Source organism: Pseudochaenichthys georgianus, chromosome 3 (assembly GCF_902827115.2).
Source record: "Pseudochaenichthys georgianus chromosome 3, fPseGeo1.2, whole genome shotgun sequence".
NCBI classification, from domain to species: Eukaryota; Metazoa; Chordata; class Actinopteri; order Perciformes; family Channichthyidae; genus Pseudochaenichthys; species Pseudochaenichthys georgianus.
The window spans coordinates 26614867-26635487 of NC_047505.1; the positions used below are offsets into that span (position 1 = coordinate 26614867).

Below are 20621 nucleotides of genomic sequence, written 5' to 3' on the forward strand. Positions count from 1 at the left end.
TGCCGAGGTAAGCCTTCAGACACCGTAAATAGTTCGTCAGTATAACTCTGCTCATATTTTTTATCAAATACCCCTCTCAATTTGGATATCCTTACAAGTTCGCCCTCCTTAAAGTTCATTTTGGCAGCAGCATTTTTACGTTGGCTAGAGGGGGTATATAGATTCCGAAACACTTGAGCCTCATTTTCCTTTGTCACCTGCATTGGCGTCATTTTAATACTTCGGTGATAACTATCATTGTAACTTTCAATTAGTTCGGGTAAGACGTCTATATATCTATGAGTGTTTTTAGCTGTAAAATACCTCCACATTTTAGTTTTCAGCGTACGGTTAAATCTCTCTACCACACATGCCTTCATGTCACTGGCTGTTGCATAATGTGCAATACCTCTTTTCTTCAACAAGTTTTGAAAAACTTTATTAAAGAATTCTTTCCCCGCATCTGTTTGTAACTTTTTAGGGATCTCGCTGTGTGTTAAAATTGTATCAAAAGCTTTGGCAACCTCAATACCCGTCTTTTTCTTTAATGCTTGAGCATAGGCTTTTTTCAAAAACACATCTACGACTGTTAACAAATAATTAAAACCATCATTATATTCGGACAGCGACTGCATATCGCAGAGATCTGCTTGAAATTGTTGCAGCGGTCTGAGTACGAAAACTCTGTTTCTTACAAAATGCACCCGTGCCGGCTTGTGCAAAGTATATGCGTCCTGCTCAGATAAATATTCTCTGACTTTCTCTACATTTATTTGTTTACCCATTTCATTCTGTACAGCTCTATGGAGTTTATCCACACCTCCTAAACTCCCTGGATTAGAAGGAGTGTAATACACTCTATGCATAACACGTTTCTCAGACATGTTTCCTGTTACACCCCGTTGAGGTAATGAGTACAAACGTTTTTCTTGCCAAGCATTTTATTGATATGTCACACCCATGTATAGAAAAACATGTTACAAAAGAAGTAAATTATAAAAACAGATCAAAATAAAAACATACTTTAACAAAAAAGTATCAACAATAAATAAAAACTCTTCCTAATGCTGCCAGAAGGCCCAAGCTGCTCTTGTAATCTTCATTTGGGTCTCGTCGTTCTCTACAAGCTGTTCGTATAGCTTCTCCATTTTAGCCTCAAAGAGTCTGGTGTTTCTGAGATTGTGCAGAATAGCCTCTGTAGCTCCAAAGACTCTCCTCTCTGACACATGAAGCTGGTTCTGGTGTAGAGCATCCCGAATGGCTGGAATAAAACGAACGGTCCACAGTCTCTTTACCACTTCATCATAGTTTCGATCCAGATAGTATTCATCGGTAGGGAATAAACACTCGTGCTGCCTCTGACTGGGGTGAGCGATTTGACATCCGTTACATTTTTCCTCTCTGTACAGTTGCACGACTCTATCCAACAGATGAACTACAACCGCTTTTACCGTATTCAGGAATGCCGATGTCCTAACACGTTCTGTAGCATCACCCTCGGGAGCACAAGGAAAGCATGGCGAATCAATGCCTACTGCTGTTGATTCCTCTGGAGACTCGGGTGGAGTAGATGGAGGTTGAGGCATATCCAGCCACCCCGTGATATCAATACCCGCCATATAGTTCTTGAGATCTGGTGTCCAAATTGTTGGTGAGGATGGCGGTCCTGTAGGCGTTTGATCCAGGCTGCAGATCGTGGGGGGAGACTTGGTTTTTCTCAGATCCATGGTTGCTGCTCTCTAAAAATGTCCTTACGGGGTCCTTACTTTTAAAATGATCTGCTGAGGTGGGTGGGACTTGTTATGTTGATTGGGGGGCGGAGTCCTCTGCAAACGTGAGGGTCTTTTTCACCAGTATAATGTCCATCGATGTCTGACTCTGTTTAAAAAGTTCTTTAAGCTTTGTAGCTTTTCCATCAATCATTTCCAGCCATGCAGTCAGAGGCACCCTCAAGGACGTTTGAAATACCCCGCATGTAGAATTAAAATACTCCAAAACAAAATCATCAGAGGGGTCCTTACCCAACGTCACCAAACGGCTTGAGCGGTAATACCAACGCCCAGAGGGTCCGCTTTTAGTTTCCCAGACGGTGCCTGTCAGGACTCTTCTCCCTTCTGGCTGTGTGGGAATATCTCCTTCTTCTTCCTTCACATTGAGGGGTAACGATGCAAACTCTTCTTTAATCTCGCATGCTGTTTGTGTTTCTTTGCTTTTCTTTGCAAATATCTTGTACACCGGTGGTTCCACGATGGTTTCTTGATGCACTACTTCTTCCGATACAATGGTTGCGTGTAGATCTCGGGAAGACACCAGAGTTAACACAGCCCAATCTGTTGAGGTCAGTGTCGCTTTAACACTATGGGGTCCATACGTTTCTCCATTCTTCAGATTGTAGAAATGCAGTTCATTAGCTATATAGTTGAATATATAACCCCAAACATCGCCATTTTTCAGAATCCATTCTTCGTGAAGTTCTTCGGCTGTAGGCGTCTGAACCCGGCATACAAACTGCATTCGTTTCTTGATTGGAGCACCCAACGGATGGCTGTAAGTTGTCACCGGTGTCTCGCTGATTAAACTCATATCAAGACGTCTCTTGGCCATTTTCTCTCGACTTGAAAAATATTGAAGAGTGACCAAAAGACGCTGGCTTTTATTGAAACAACCTCTAACGGGAGAGGGGTGAGGGGCGGGGAAAGTGTGTGTGTGTGTGTGTGTGTGTGTTCCCCCTCCCCTCGGCCACCATATGGTCTCTCCCCTCATGTCCTGTTCGCAAAAACAGAGAGGCTGACTTTTTTTAAATATATGTTTTTTTAGATGCTTTACTTTGATTAATTTCATGTTATTTGCAAGTATTTGTAAGTTAAATTCAATACTGTATACAGGATTAGGGGCACAGGAAGTGGTTAGGAGGCGGGACATATATCCTATGCATACTAATTGATTGAAACAACGGCATTTTATTTTTCTAATTTTTTTTATTTTAATTACATTTTAATTTAATCTTGTAAACCGGAAGCGGGGCGGGACATCCGCCGGAAGTGGGGGCGGGACATCCGGTCAAACGGGGCGGTACTTCCGGTCAAAAGAGGCGGGACTTCCGGTCAAAAGGGGCGGGACTTCCGTTCAAAATGACAAAAGGGGCGGGGCGACCTGTCACATTCCATGCATACTAATGTGATGAAAGTGGCATTTGTATAACTACTAATACCCCTAGGCAATCCCCCTACACGGGACTGTTCAATATATGTTCCCCCAATTGTAGTACATGAATGGAAGAATGTGTCCATCTGTTTCCAGAATGAAGCAGGATCTCACACCTCTCCAGATGTGGGACACAGTGACTGTAATACCATAGTGAGGGTAAAATTAGCCAGAATTCCCCTCCCACAGAGAGTTTACTTAGTTTGTGGGGACCGAGCGTATGGCTGCGTGCCCTTTGACATTTTTTATGGCACCTGTTATCTAGCCTACCTAATTCCTTTAATCTGTAAAGTAGAGGAAAATGAGATTGCAGCGATACTTCCCTCTCTAACAGCAGGTCCATTACAAAAGGACAACAGATAGCGAGCCTATTTTTGCCTTGGTACGGCATTTATGTTAGTCAGCAGGAAATCATGGCGTTATCCAAAGTAGTGGAAAATCATCTAAATGTATCTAACACAGCAATGTTAGCTGAACACAGAGAATTGCAGGAAGTTAGGACAGTAGCAATACAGAATCGCATGGCGCTGGACCTCCTCTTAGCTGCCCAGGGGGTCGCATGTAAAGTGATTGGTGCGGAGTGCTGTTCCTTTGCCTCTGATGCCACACCGGAAGTTATGGATATGATTCATGATACTGCTAACGGGATAAAAGAATTGCATGAAACTCATGGGTTTACATTTGGGGATTTAAGTGGAACTTTTGGATCCTGGGGAACGGGGTTGGTTAAATTTGTTGTTACTGTTGCAGTGTTTATCTTGGTTGTGCTAATCCTAGTGATTTGTTTGATCACTGTAGTTAAATTATCCATACGCAGGGTTGCCAAGACTGCCCTCCAGGCCCCACAGAGGCTAGTGGGGTATTCAACTGTAGATGACACAATGTTGACGTACGACGCTGAGCTTCCAGACCCATGGGTCTCCATGGCAGTTCCTGTACCTTGGGTACCTCCTTTCAGCGATTGATAAATTGATTAAAGTTGACACTCAGAATAAAGAACAGATGTTTTGATTTTCCCTTGAATAAAGAACAGATGTTTTTGATTTTTCCTTCCTCAGGTTGTTACAATAAAATGTCTGATTTTTCCTTTTCAGATTTTGAACACATTTATTTGAATAAAATGTATGTAGTAAAGTGCCTTACTCTTGAATAAGTGTACTGAAGTAAACGTAATGCAATGTTAAAGATTGAGGACACTGTAACTTTACAGATTACAGATTGATCGATTCATCACTGTGAATTCATACCTTAACTGGAAATCTTAACTGGATCTCTCATGATTCTGATTTTATACCTCAATTTGATTTCTTATAATCCTAAATTCTAATTGTGTTTTAATAAGTAATTGCCTTGAAGTAAATCTTTAAGATGTAAGCTGATTTTGAATTTGTGTTTGATGAATGAGATTAACTGAGTGATAAATGATAAAATATCTTGTTTTTGAAACATATATTTTACTATTATATTTTTGTATTGCATGTGTGTTAATATTGTGCTTTTTGACAAAAGAAATCAAACACTGAAAAGAGATGATTTTTCTATTGTGGTTGTCTGTATCAACCATTGTGATTGAATGTTTCAATCTTATTCTGTTTTTGATGTAATTAATGTAATGGGAACCCACACAACTCTGAGGACGTTTTATTTGATTTAAGTAGTGACTGAAATATTCTTAGACTAATGTTAATTGGTTATCAATAAATTGATAAAAGGAAGGATCTGTGAAGGAAATATTTTAATGTGATCTATGCATGGGAGACTTTTAGTGTTTTCCCTATGTGTCCTGTTTGTAATTTGAACAGGGCAAAGGTCAAGAGGCCCTGCCTTCCTGTGGGGGAAGTGTGGACCATGCACGGTGGCTTTAACAGACCGGTTCTTTGTCTTCAACATGTCTAGTATCGATTAGATGGAAAGCGCGCGAATATAGGCCACTCCTTTATTCAATGCATAGATCTGCGCTGTGTTTCTGTGTACTCCTCAGTGTTGGCTTGGTCTTTTCATGATGAAAGTTGTGTGAAATATCTTGTAAACGCTCCGGCCGTGTGACTCTCAATAAACTTCAGTGGATGATTAAGCAGACTCCAGCTTCCATTTCTTTCATCACATTGCTGAACAGAAGTTTTCTTCACAATCATAATCATCATAATCCGTGCATTTTATCCATTAATTTCCCCAACATTGTGGTAAAAAAACCACGCGTTTAATCCATGTTGGTGTACTACAACTACAAAAAGCATCGGTTTGTTTTCTCATCAGGAAATGCAGACCGGCTCAAACAAACAATTTGTAATCATCATCCTCACGATCATTTAATGTATCATATGTTCGCCGAATTGACATGAAAGCACTAATAAATGTAGTTTCATCCACTTGAGTTTACAACCACAAAAATAATCGATTTTTGCACCGAACTTTGACCAATGTTTACTTGGGGAGTAACTCAAGGCTTCATGGGTGGAAAACACTTATCGAAATGTATCAGATTTAAATAGTCATTTTTTTAATGCGTTTACTGCTCCTCCCTCCTCAAATCAGTTTATTCATTCTGCTGTGGAACAAAATTCCCTGCAGAGATTTGGTTGCCAATAATGGTTAATTTAGGATCAGCAACTAGTTGGGAACAAAGTGAACCCTGATATAGAATGTGTTTGTCAGATGTTCAGTAAAACAAAATGACCTTTTGTCAAATTTAAAAACAGCATGGTTTCTAAGGTTTACGCCTGTTACTTACCTTACAAGCCGATGATGATGTGTCATCATTAAGTCATGTTATGTCAACATAAATTAGAGTAAAAACGGTGAGTGACACTTTTTAAACTTATCATAACTGACATAACCTGTATTGAAAGAGCTTCTATTCATATTGTGTATTTAGGTTTTTATTAAGGGCCATATTTTGCACTATCATGAACAGGACCAAAAAAGAACAATGGAACATGAAAAACACCCTAAAAAACATGTATTTGTGACGACAGGTTGGTTGGGTGCAAAACTCACACTACTCCAACACAAGAACAGTCTATTCTGGTGATTTACATTTTGGTAGGCTATATTTGGTTAAAATTGGCATGTAAAGGATTACAGTGTATAAATATTGAAAGTACGAGCTGTACCTGCAGGACTTGTTCTCCCTGAAAGAAATGTGCACCTTTGTTTTCTAGTCATTCACTTTTATGGAGGGGTTAACAGATATACCATTAAGATCAATATATGTTCACAGAAAGCACATATGGAAAAAAAAATTAGACAGCGAACTCTGTGTTTATCATGGTTGGATCCTTTAGTTATTCCACCTAAAATAAACTAGTGGTTGAGCATTCAGTGATATTTTAGACACATACCATGCAGATTAATCTTCATGTTTTTGGAATGTTAAGATGTTCAACAATTACATCTGGGGGACATTTTTGAGTGCACTGTCCATGTTCATTTATATAAAGTGAATATTGTACTGTCTACCCCCACTACACTGACCACAGAGTTTGTCTTACAATCTTACACTACTGATTATCCATCTACTGCTTTTAAAAAAGAGGTTTATGCCAGACTGAGACGCCGGCACAGTTAGTGGACACAGAGAGCGTTCTCATAGTTTGATGTTTCCTGATATGATGGAGCTGTAGACCTGAGCTGTCAGCGGTATGTAACTCTTCTCTTCATTGTCAAGGATGTAAAGAGGGTCCTGGATACGTCCTGGATCAAAGCTCTCCTCCACTAACTTCACCTTCATCTGCTTGAATGTCCCCGTCACCTCCACAGCATTCTGGACAGAATAAGAGTACGAATCAATCATTCAGGTACAGTATCAAAATATCTTTATCTGCTTTTAATCACATGGTACGGACACCCTGAGAGGCAAGTGAGGGAGCTAAATTCTGGTGATCCATTTGTGTAAGTGTGATCTTAACTGTTTTCTCTCCTGTGTTTATGATTAAAACACATGTGGAAAAAGATCAGGATAATCTTTAGTTTTTAACTGTTTTGCTCATCTGTGAAACAAATGGGATAGCAAACATGAATGTTGTAATCCTGCTTAGAACAAGGGTTAGTGGTGAATGTCAGACTCTTGTGGCTAAAATGAGTATTACAACAGCATACAAAAAAGAACAGCCAAGACGTTGTTCGGTCCATTTGTTTTTTAGAGATCAACATTTTTTAAGGAAGATTATCCTTACAAAATCTTCTAATTTTCAACGGTTATTTTGTCATAATAAGAAAGAAAACAATTTAGATCAAACTTAGAAAAATAGATTCCTAGAATTATTGTTTCACACTCGAAACAGAGTGAAAATATGTATTGCCAGATTGATAAGGTTGCATCAAAAATATTTGTTATTTACTTTTTTGAGAACAAAACAGTTTTCTAGGTATTTTAATGTATGCAAACTTAATGTGCTCTTTCTTTTCAAAATGTAGTGCTGAGAATTGAGTTGTGAAATAACCGTACCTGTATTCTTATGAAGCGAGGTCGGGCATATAAAGGCAGGTAGCTAACCACATGGTTAAATATTCTACTTCCATCAAACTGTGCGCCTTCCTTCATTGTGACCGCTGCCATTCCTATCCGCCCCTCATGCCCTGTATAGCCGGGCAAAATAGAAACAGATAAAGCATTTGTTTACCAATTCATCTGCAAATCAGTCTCTCTTCAATGTTCTGGCATTTGGGAGTCATGAGATCTTAAAACATACTGCGAGGTCAAATGTGCAGAGGAAACGGCGGTCACCTGGTACTTGGACTCCATACACGTTGGCTTCTTTGAGACCATCGCTGATCGTCAGAATGTCAGACACTTCGTTTGTGGCTACATTCTCACCTTTCCACCTGCAAGCTCAAAGTTAAAACTTTATATTAATTGTGTTACTGTTTTTTTTAAGTGAAACATTTTTTTTACCCAGCTTTCATAATCCTGTCAAATAGGGTGCCTGCAGAGCCCAGAGGTCTACTTACTATTATCATTCATTTTAACATGACTTTGTTAATCAATTTGTTCCCAATGACTTGCTTTCAATATTTCATTTTCTGTTTTAATCATTGCCTTTAAAAACACAGATTTCCTCATGTGTTCTGTATATATTGCATTTCACACAATATGCAGATACACTTTTGTTTTTTTAACATATGTATCTATTAACCCTTTTTATTTCAACTTTTTAGTTTTATTACATTGCTGATCCTGCAGTATTGAAACCATAAACAATTTTTCTTTACGAACAAAATCAAATTAGGGTGCTCAGGAGTTCTGTACCTGAATGTGTCACCTACACGATCCTGGAAGTAGATGAAGTTGTCGTTATCGATCCTCATGAGGTCTCCACTGTTGAAGTAAAGATCTCCCTTCTTGAGAACATTACGAAGTTTCTTCCTCTCCGTTTGTTCTTCGTTCTGGGCGTAGCCGACGAAAGGAGCGATGTCTGTGATCTTTGACACCAGCAGTCCTGTCTCACCTTAACAAAAAGGAGACATGTATTTTACAGCCATTGTCCATTAAACACCTACATCAGTAAATATCCTATGACTATAAGATCCATAATTATTATTGAGTTTTATGTTTATTTTTTCTCACCCTTGGGTGCCTCCACACAGAGGCCGTTATCATCTCTGATCGGTTCATCTCGCTCGGTGTCATACTTTATCAGAGTGAAGGGAAACAGCTTCTACAGGAAGAAACACATCACTGTTTCAGTATGTGCCAAACATCCTCTACGCAGACAGCAAAATAAAACATATTTACCATATTATTTATTGGCAGCCATGCATGGGATTCTAATATGCCACCTATGTGTTTTGGATCCACACAATTAAGTTGCCTGTATAAGATTACAATGCTAAAAGACAATGTAATGCTTTTTTCAATATTATTCTTACCTGATGGAAAAAGTTAACTCGTCCAATAGCTCCAATCTTTCCTACGTAGTTGACAAATCCCACATTTCCCTCGGTGGAGGCGTAAAACTCACGGACCTCTATGTTCCCGAAGCGATTGAGAAACTCTTTCCATACCTCTGCTCTGATACCGTTGCCAATGGCCAATTTTACTTTATGGTCCTTGTCATTTTCTCTCTGCATTGTCACATAAACAAAACATTAGATCACAAATGTTGGTGACATTGGGATATATATTTTTTAAATCCTCTGGAGCAGAGAGAGGAGCTGTGGATTATTGTTATTGATTAATGCATCAGTGTTTCTTAGGGTCAAAAATACTAAACTCACAACTTAAAACGAAAGTGTTTAGTTTATTTAATTAAAGAGCACATGTTCAATGTGAAAAGTGACAGTCGATATAGATTAGTTGCAATATATATATATATATATTAAAAACAATTTTTTTTTATTTTAATAATTTTGGCGGGGCGCAGCACCCCTCCAAGACAATATTAGGGGAAACACTGGGGGTTAAGTATTTCTTTATAAACAAACATAATGTATATGTGTCACACAGTTACAGTTTCAGTCATCTAATTACGCCTCTCATTAGGATCCTCTCAGATCAAGTATGGCTAATCCCTGCCTGTATGTAATAATTTGCATAAAACAGTTTACACAAGCAATGATGCTTATGTAAAATGTTTGGTTGCCAAGTCACTTAATATGGTCTTCCTTAGTAAAGGCCAGCATCTATTCCTAGTGATGACCAGATACAGACAGGCCACCTCCTCCTACTCTAACAGGGTCACACGGTAAATTGAGACTGCACTTCATGTGATGCAATAAGATACTCTGAATGGCCATACATGTAGGTAGAATGTAGTACTCCTAAATACAGCAGAGTCCGCCTTAAGAGATGTGGAAATGTTGCATTCCTTCTCTTACAAATGTATATTGATCATATTTCAGCATTTAATTTTGACATGCATCCATAAAGTTGCATGGTGTTCGAACCCCCGCAGATAATGACGCAGGAGGCTGGAACCCGATAGTTGTGATTTAACGATTTCTATTTTGGTAAGCCAGCTGTGCTGCTCTGTGGGAATGTACTGATTTGGAAAGTTATCTCTGACTGGATCTGTCTCAGGTTCTCAGCTCTGCCTCAGCAGCTGTCTCGCTCAGAAGAGTTTTACAACAGTTGAGGCGGCAGAGAGGAGGCATGCGTCCCACTGCCAAAGATCCTGTGTGAGCTTGTTTGGGTTGTACTCACTGCAGTTATTAAAATACTTCCATTTGATGAATAAATACAATTAAGGTTAAAGGGCAGGATCGATAAATCAATCCGTCAACATTATGTAGCCATATATTTTTTTTAAATGAGGCATCAGGTATGGCAGTTTACGTGTAACTTCCTTCAAATATAACTAAAACAGCAATTAGAAACGTTTTAGTCTAGCCTTACAAATTGTACAATTACATGCTGTCCAAAAGGAATATTCCTTCGATAGGCATTATCAATCAAATTATTTGGAGGGAGGTTGACATTTATCCAGTGGCAGCTTTACGGGAATGCCCCTGGTTTGTGTTTCACCTCAGACTTTACTGTAACTGAACTATAAATGTCACATGATGACCAAGACACCACTGCAGAGGCTAACAGGGAAAAAGTGATACTGAGCCCCATACAAATCTTTAGGTAAATAACTTGGCAGTTTCAGCAACAAATATTCTTCCTTTCCTGTTCTGTAGTACTGCTAAGTTTAATAGTACTGTGTGAAGATCTGGGAACAGTGAAAAGCATTTACCTTTGGTGTACTACAGAGGTAACGCATCACCTCTCCTATGTACTGCACAACAGTCACACTGTGTTTCCTACAGTCGTCCCAAAACTGAGAGGCAGAGAACTTCCTCTTCAAAATAATAGTTGACCCTTCAAAATAAGACAGCAAAAAAAAGAAAGAAAATGTGATGATGAGGCAAAGATATGTTCAGTTATGAAAGTAGAGATACAGGTGATGTCTTTTTACAAATATGTAATGCCTATAAGGGATATTTATCAGTATGTGTTATTATTATCAATATATATTTCAGGTAGTTGTAATTGTCATGTAAACATTACTATTGTATTACTTGCAGTATCCATAGTCTACCACTAGAATATTTCCCCCTGAAAATAATGCCAACAATAATAAAGTGTATTCCATTTAAATGCATGTAGTGCACAACAGGAAGGTGATTGTTCTCAAACAGTGTTGAATTTTCATGAATATCTTTCTGTAACTCAGGCTGCTTACCCAGAAAACCACAGCGGTGTGAACTTTAGTCTGTTTAATAAGAAGCAGTTAGAAAGTAGAGGTAATCTGGGTTTGGTCAGATTACTGGTTTCCAGCAACAAAGGACTCATTTAGTTTTGCAAGGAAACCCAGAGGCAAGGGGAGGAGCAGGGACACCACTTTGTGTGCAGTATAAAACAAGTTCAAAGTTTAAAGAATGACATAATACCGATCCTTTTTACAAGTAATATCAATCAACCAATGTTTATTTATATAGCCCAATATCACAAATGTTACATTTGTCTCAGTGCACTTCAAAGTTTGTATAAAATATCAGTATGACAATACGACACCCTCTGTCCTTAGACCCTCACATCGTACAAGGAAAAACTTCCGGAGAAAACCCAGTTTAAAGGGGAAAATGGGAGAAACCTCAGGGAGAGCAACAGAGGAGGGATCCCTCTCCCAGGACGGACAGACGTGCAATAGATGCCGTATGCAAATCGAAAAGATAATACATTTACAACATAGGTAGACCAAATGTTTGGAAATGCATAATAGCTTCTTTCGATTCCCTCCCACTCCCATTGCCTTTCTTGTTTAACATCTGTGGTCTTTTGCCTGTCTTTTGCCGAGCTAGGAAATCCTGGTGCTCATTAAATATAACAAATAGTGTGTTGAATTGGATTATGTATTGGCATTCATTAGAATTGTGAAGTCCACCTTTAAGTATCGTTGTTTTCCTGTGAAAACCATGTATCTTTAAGTTTGCACACTTCATGATCTTACTCAGACTTGTTGTTAGCTTTTTGACAACACATTCAAGCTAATCCAATGGCTTTTTTAAATAGTTTCCTTAACAAAATAATTAGCAACACGTGGTTCTTAGGCCAATGACTATATGTCAAAGATGTGTGATGATACATTTAGCCCGGATCTGCCATAAATTAGACATCAGGTCTTTTCTTCTAGAGTTCCTTTTTTAGATTTCAAACCATTTTCTTTGAAATGGTCATCATAAGCATTTGTTTGGTAAATGGTTCATACATGTTAAGACTTAATTGCTTTGCAGAGGGAGCCTATTGCAGTAACCGTGAACTCATAGACGTAAAACAGTGACTAGTGGGTAAACCTTTGGTGGCTTAACCTCTTGCTGCAGTCTGAATTTGAAACAGTTTGGCCTAAAATACAAATATAAAGACTATACAGGAAACAACTGAAGAACTCAATGTTAGCCAAGTAAAATAAGTATTCATACAAGGAAGCTCACACAGCTTCACAAGTTGTTTTGCGCTCTCTGCTTCACTTAAATGGTCTCACCTGTCTCAATGGAGCCGATAAAGCCTAGAATGAATCCTGCTGTGTGGTACAGAGGCAGGTTGAGGTAGATAACATCGCTAGACGTCACACCATTTGAAGCCAAAACAGCCAACGCTGTTAATAGGCGGTTCTGATTGACCACAGCTGCCTTAGGGAGACCTGAAATACAACAAGACACAGGCAGCACACACCTTCAAACTCAAGAACAGACATCCTTCTGTTGTGGGAACAGATTATCACATGAAACGCCGCCACTCAGATACCTGTTGTTCCCGAGGTGTAAATATAAACGGCAGGACTTTTGAATGTGATGTGTGATCTGAGGGATCGAGGGAGCGGGGAATCTGATGCTTCGTCCACTTTATCAGAAAAACTCTCGATCCCAGGTGTGCCGCAGTGTTTGGTCATCAGGAGCACGGTGACACCCTGCTCCGTCAAGGTGGGCAGCACATCCTCCACTGCTGCCTTTAGCTCTGCAAAGAAACATACAGTATACTCAGAACCAGAACATACTAGTTTCCGGTCAGAATGCTGATATTTTCCCACTAAAATGTATAATTAAGTATGATCAAACAACACTTTTCAACCTTGACTTTCACTTTAATTGTGACTGCAGACAACAGAGACTGAGAAGATTGACATTGGTCCGTGAAGCTTGGAATGTCAATGGTCGCATTTTGAGAGCATAAATGTGGTTAGCATCCCAGATTTTGTTAAAAACTGTCACTGACCAGAGATTACTCTTTTAAACAACAACACATATCAATATTAACATCATTTTACATTCAAATGGTCAATATTAAGTATAAACCGAGTACGCCATCCCCATTTAACAACTTGTTTATGCCTCCTTTCCTTCCACATGACGCTGTTAATATAATCTGGCAGGGTGTGCATTCTGGATAATTCCTCAACACCTTTTCTTCTCTGATGAAACATCACCTGCATGAGATCAAGTCATTATAGGCCCACTGTGATGGATTTCCTAAACTGTGATGGCCAACAAAATATATTCCACAACTTTTAACTTCTTCTAAAAACAGCTTGGATTTATAGGCATGACTGGGCTCAAAATGAAACCCTATACCATGGAATAAAGTTTGACATTCAGTCTGAAAGAAAGGCTCAAGTCACAGCTACCTTAAATTGTTGTCATTAACACATTAAAACACTATCAGATGCATACCTGAGGCTGCTATCAGCACTGTGGCCTTGCAGCAGTTGAAGCAGTGCAGCAGAGACTTGGTGCGGATGTTGTGATTGAGAAGAGCCACCGGAGAGCCTAATTTAGCCAGGGCCAGCCAGGTAAACATGAAGGCGGGTTCATTGCCCATGAAAAGGGCCACGGTGTCCCCAGCTTTATACCCAGGCTGTGACAGAAGAGCGTTGGCTGTTTTATTGCTCCTTCTATCTGTGTAAGAGTACGAGAAGTGTTCATTTTCAAACACAATGAACGACTTGTCTGGATGTGCCGCGGTCTGCTCCAAGAAACGGTCCAAAACAAAGAAGAAAGGTCTCCTTCTTCTCCTCGAAACGAACGTCACTAAAATCCGCAGCAGATCCTTTAAATACAGAATATCCAACCAAAGATAAGGGGACAACGTTTTTATTGCGAACGGAATGATGAAGATACTTGCTAAAATGACTGAAATCAAATACATCATCATGTTGTCTCGTTTTAAAAGCCACAAGTCCTGTAAAAAAGAAAAAAAGTGCAGCACTGCTAGAAAATGGGGAATGTTGCAAAAAGGGATTGTGTGCAGGGGGGCGGGGCAATTTCTGAAAAGTAGGTTAGGATCATGGAAAGGGTTAACTATTTGAATAATGTAGGGTAGCTAGACAATTGAAGGTAATATTGTTACTCCATATCGTTGTTTAATTACAAAAAACTAAAGATGGAAGTGGTTTTAGAGAACAACACAATTAAAATGTGAAAAACATGTTTTGTTGACATTCTTTTTGTTTCATTGATTGAGTGTGTGTGGCCAGGCAATGGGCAGGTGCATTCATATAGACCAGATCCCCATAGTCCAGGGGGGTATACTGCGAAGCAGGATTTTCGCTTAGCCGGCTAAATTCAGGGAAAACTCCGGCTTTCCGGTCCTACGAAGCTGGTTCTCTTTTTAGCAAGCTAGATCTCCATGGTAATATATGCTAAGCAGCTAACCTGGTCGGGACCAGGTTAGGTTGCAGGCTAAGAGCTCAACTCAGTGAAAGCACCGCCTGCTGACCAATCAGAGCTCAGTGTGCGGAGTTTAAAGCGATCAAGTCATATTACAGGAGAAAGGAAATACAGAAAAACTGCCGTCGCAGGAAAGACGGCCGGCAAAAATCACCGACTGTGTGAACGTGAACATTAATAGAATATCACCTCCCATCTTCAGAGCAATCTGACTATTATAACATTAGCGTTAAGAAAGCTTACTTAAATATCGGCCACAACATAAGTAACCGGATCAGAGTACATTAAGTACAGTCCGCGGCATATCACTTCATAATGTATCATATCTCTCCTTATCTGAGTCAGCTGAGCCGTATCTGGCCGTGCAACACTCACAGTGACACATACTGTATGCAGAAGTATTATTTTAAGCAACACATAAGTTGACGAAACACTCGAGACAAATGTAATTGAAGTCAGATCGTGTTTTAGACGGGGCCGTGATATCATAAACCTGTTAATGTACGCATTCAAACACTTTTTCTTTTACCAGCTGTATTCACCTTGCAGGTGCAGCTATGTGGCTTTTATCCTGGATAAAGTGTTTAAGTCATGGATGTTTAAAGTTTAACTTCTTCATTTTTGACTAGTATTAAAGTTCACTTTTCATTCAGGAAGTATGACGCTGCGCTGTCAGTGCGCTTCTCCATGTTTGTGATTGGTCAAATGCTCCAAATACCACCCCTTTCATGTGAACGCGCACCTAACTAGATAGGACACGGCTGGCTTGAGCGATCCACTTGATAACCAGCGTCGTAGTACAGTTTAGCGAGAGCGCGTATGTTTTGGATTAAGCCAACCGGCTAACTCAAACATATCCAGGCTAGGTTGAACCAGGTTCGCAGTATAGGCCCCAGCACAGGTAAAAAGGTCACAGTGACTAGCCTTTTCCTGGCCTCAAGCGAGAAACAGGACTTGTTTCTGAAAAAGAACCCTAGCCTAACCCTCAGTTTTTTTAGCAGGTTATTGACATGAAGTTTAAAAGAGAGACAATCATCAAGCCAGATACCAAGGTATTTGTAACAGGCAACAACTTCAAGTTTTGTTCCTTGCGTAGTTACAATATCTAAAACAGGCTCTGGTGTCTTTTTTGCTTTTGAAAAGAGCATTACCTTGGTTTTATCCACATTTAAAAGAAGCTTTAATTCAGAGAACTGAGTCTGAATAGTGTTAAAAACAGCCTGTAATTTAACAACAGCCTCTTTAATGGAGGGACCTGCACAATACATCACAGTATCATCCGCATAAAAATGTAAAGTAGCTTCATCCACATTATCACCTACGCTGTTAATATATATGGAGAATACAAGTGGTCCTAAAACAGAACCTTGTGGTACACCATTAGAAATGTTTAACCACTCAGAAGACAGTCCATCAAAATGAACACATTGGGACCTTTCAGAGAGGTAGTTCACAAACCACCCCACTGCAAGGCTGGATAGGCCAATACTGAGTAGCCTCTGCTTTAAGATGAGATGATCAACGGTGTCAAACGCTTTGGAAAGGTCAATAAACAGAGCTGCACAACTCTGCTTATTATCTAAAATACTAGTAATGTCATTCACCACTTTCATTGTGGCAGTGATGGTGCTGTGTTTCTTTCTGAATCCTGACTGATGTTTAGACAGGATGTCATTTGTACATAAAAACTCCTTTACCTGTTCACTCACTAGGCGTTCAAGAACCTTAGCCAGAACTGACCATTTAGAGATTGGTCTATAGTTATTTAAAATAGTTGCCTCCCCTCCTTTCAGTAAAGGCAAGACATAAGCAGACTTCCATACTTTTGGAATTGTATTTGTGCTGAGGGAGAGGTTAAAAAGAGAAGTAAGAGGTGGAGCAATAAAGTCTGCAGCTATCTTTAAAAAGAAAGGTTCTAAGTTGTCCGGGCCAGCCGGTTTCCTAGGATCTAGCTTAGATAAGGCTTCATGAACAACATCAACAGTAAAAGGGGTAAAACTGAAAGGGTTTTCCAGACCACGTTGTTCAGAGTCACAGACTGTGGTGTTTACAGAAGCAGAGTTAGTCACAGAATCAAATAGAGAACCACAGGACACAAAATGCTCATTAAAGCAATTTAGCATAGTAGCCCTGTCCGATATAGGGCCAGATGCTGTGGTAAGGCACGGAGGTAGCTCATTACGGATCTCACCGGTTGATATCGATTTTATTGCTTTCCAAAATTTCCTAGGATTATTTAGGTTTTCTGTGGTAACTGACAAATAGTACTTCGACTTTGCACTTTTGACATTTGAAGTGAAGCTATTCCTTAGCTGCCTAAAACGCAGCCATTCTATCTCTGAGCCTGATTTCCTAGCCTTTGCCCAGGCCTTGTTTCTCTCATGAAGGAGACTAGACAGCTCAGCAGAAAACCAAGGATTGTCTCGTCCCTTTACTCTAAATTTACGCAGGGGTGCATGTCTATCAATGATCTCCATAAAACCAAGATAAAATAAGACCATGCGGTTTCAACATCAGCACACAGATCGATTTTACCCCAATCAAACCCAAACAGATCATGCACAAAATCCTGCTCCACAAAATGTTTTATGTCTCTCTTGATGATAATGTGAGGTTTAACCTTTTGGACCTTAGTGTCCCTAATTGTGGCTACAACACAGTGATCGCTCAGATCATTTGCAAATACTCCCACAGAAGAATATTTATGGGGAACATTAGTTAAAATGAGATCAATTAGGGAGGATTTATTAGGGGACTTAATATTTGGGCGAGTAGGACTGTCCACAATCTGAGTAACATTCAATGAGATACAAAGGTTTTTAAAATCCTCTGACACTGCAGTTAACCAGTACCAGTTAAAATCTCCAAGTAGCACTATTTCCTAAAAGATTTGCTAGTGAAGACAAGGAGTCTTTGACAGCTGAGGGGGGTCTGTAGCTGCCCACCACCATGACCTGTTGACCCTTTGCCACTTCTATATTTAAGGCTAAAAATTCAAATTGCTTACTGATCGATTTGGAAATTAATGTGGTTACATTGAACTTATTCTTAACATAAATTGCAACGCCACCACCTTTATTAGGCCGGTCGGTACGATACACATTAAAACCATTTAAGGCAATGTCAGAGGCCAAAATAGACTTATTTAGCCATGTTTCAGATAAGACAATGACGTCAGCGTCAGTCGATTTTGCCCAGATACGGACAAAATCTAGTTTACCTAACAGACTGCGCACATTCAAGTGGATGAAACCCAACCCAGACCTAGCTTTAAAATCAGCAGGAGTAGCGATCTGACTATTACTACTGGGCGGACCAGGGTTAGGTTGTACATTTCCTGACAGTAATAACAACAAAGAAAACAGGCATCTTTTCCTCTTAAATGACACACATACATTGTCATCTAATTTAGAAACACCGGAAAAGTCTGCGAGAGTGTGATTAGAGCTTAAGAAGCAGTCCTGAAGAACCATCATCGCAGGAAAATAAAAAAGACAAACATATTTTGTCGAGCAGATTGACTGTGACAAGGCAACCGGTAATTGTTTGAGCAACACATCCGAACCTTTGCAGGGGATGCCCACTGCAGGTGGCAGAACAGACCTGAATCCAGTAGTCTTCTCAGAATGACTAGAGATCTTCTCATAGTCCAAAACAGTTAACAGGCACAGCAGAATCCCGATATGGGCCATTTTCCCAGACCAGCAGAGCATCCGGATAGGCGTGCAAGCAGGCCCGAAATGTGGAGGCGCTCCGTTCTCCTCGCGATATCCCCGGTGCAGAACCTCCTCAGTAGGCCTACAGCAGGATAGGCGAAGCAGGACCAGCTCGAAGCGTAGACACGCTCCGGTCTCTCAGCGATATCCCCGTGGTAAACGTCCTCGGCACCGTAAAGCACGACAGGTGGAGCAGGTGGATACAGGCCTCCGCTACAGCAGGTGTAAAGCAGGCCGCAGCCCGAACGCGAAGCCGCTCCGGTCTCTCCGTTACGCCCCCCGGGGTAAAATCTCGCCAGGACAGCAGCACAGACAAGTGGAAGCAGGTCCCTGCCACGGCACAACTGGGCAGGTGGAAAAAGGGGACCCAAACAACAACGTGCAGCCGCTCCGTCTCTCCGCGACTTCCCGGGAAAAACCTCCCCACAACAGCACAGGTGCACAGGTAAACCTCCTATCCACGCCGACGGAAGAGAGGCAGCCCTGCCCCTCACTTTCCACGCTCCGTGAGGCGGATGAGAAAATGTGCTCCGCTCGCGAAAATGCGCTCCGCTCGCTCTGATTGACGAGTGTAGAGTGTAGAGTAGAGTACTGAAGCTCCACACAGAAACACACAGAGGTCTGATGAGTATTGTGAGCGGCCAGCATTTTGCTTAGCTTGCGCTGTGTCTGTGAGTCCGTTGAGAAAGGCATTACTTGTTTCCCAAACACCTGCTTGGTCTCCTAGGGCATCGGGTTTGTTTATCCCGCTGTTGTCCCCATCTACTTGGGCCTGTTGGGGGTGGACGAGCTTGGAGTTGACGCTGACTGCATGGCTGGGGCTTGTAGTGGCGGTGGAGGTGGTTGAGGTGTTCCAACCGGATTGCCAGGGTTGTACGCCAGAGGAGGGAAGGGATACCCAGAGTCGAGGTAGAGGAGGATCCGAGGATCCTGGAGCGACCACCAGCGTCCGGAGGTGTCCCCAATCGAACTTGCAGAGATCCTGCCGACAACGCCATTTGTTATGGAAATCTAGGACCCAACACGGCTGGAGAGTACAAGTCAAAGTGATCAAAACAAATAAATGGTGAATCGAACAGAGCTGTCTTTTGGTTATTTATTTGAAGCTTCAAATACATGATACAGATATAATATAGACACAGGTCTGACAGAGCATAGAATAGTCTGCCAGAGTGTGCGTAGTACAATGAAAAAGCAGAGGTTATATAGAAAAAGAGTGGGAATGTTATAACTCTTGTGTTCACACGGTCACATTGTTATTAGACATCTTCTGGCCTTGAGCTGTAGATAGCATAACGGTTCTCAGAGTAGGGAAGTTCTTGTGTGACTGTGCATGAGTCTCCCAGTAGCCAAAGCAGCTCTGTGGCCTTGAAGCGCGTAGAAGAAAAAGAAAACAGCACATGACATTTATGAGAAGCATTTGGTTTAAGCATATAAGGATATAATAAAAATGTCCACTACAAGATGGAAGTGGTTTTAGAGAACAACACAATTAAAATGTGAAAAACATGTTTTGTTGACATTCTTTTTGTTTCATTGATTGAGTGTGTGGGGGGGGGGGGATCAGCTGAAAAGGCGTTAACATGGTGTAAATAACCCAGGGAGTCGAAAGGAGCATTAGGCGGAGCCATAGAATTACACATTCAAAATCACATTGGAGTTTCTCTCAAATTGAAGTCCTGTATTATTCCTGTATTTGCTGTTTAGTCCAGGTTCCCTCCAAGTGGTCACAAGACTTATTTGTGGAGTCGAAAGATGTTAAAACAACAGCGAAAAAGTTATATGTCAAAAATGTGCAATTGTTCGTTTGACTTTTCTCTTATCTTTGCTTTAAAAAACAGAACAATTGATTGGTAGACCTGTGCTCACAGGCATCTGAAATGTCATTGAAGGGCCCACCACGGCTTCTTGAGTAGGGGTCATAGGTCAAAAAAGATTAGGACCACTGGTTTTTATCTACAATGTATTGTTTTTTGTGTGTTTATTAGTAACTTGTACAGAGATTAACTAGAAACTAGAGTAAATGCTCTTAGTCACTTTCTGCCACTGGTAATGGTACCATCCTTGTGTTTGAAT

General features: G+C 40.6%; 1 protein-coding gene across 2 annotated transcripts; it reads right to left on the reverse strand.

Moving 5' to 3' along the window:
• Window positions 1-6332: 6332 nt before the first annotated feature.
• Window positions 6333-14391, reverse strand: LOC117440145 (long-chain fatty acid transport protein 2-like). 2 transcript variants are annotated; one of them, XM_034076418.2, is made up of 10 exons: window positions 13834-14391; window positions 12911-13120; window positions 12648-12806; window positions 10860-10984; window positions 9052-9246; window positions 8750-8840; window positions 8432-8630; window positions 7910-8007; window positions 7631-7761; window positions 6333-6946 (listed from the first exon to the last, which is right to left on the reverse strand). In XM_034076418.2, exons 1-10 carry the CDS (start codon window positions 14312-14314, stop codon window positions 6770-6772), a joined length of 1866 nt encoding a protein of 621 aa, XP_033932309.1. In that variant the 5' UTR covers window positions 14315-14391; the 3' UTR covers window positions 6333-6769. The 2 variants fall into 2 exon arrangements, with proteins under 2 accessions (XP_033932309.1, XP_033932319.1); XM_034076428.2 differs by lacking the exon at window positions 9052-9246.
• Window positions 14392-20621: the final 6230 nt, after the last annotated feature.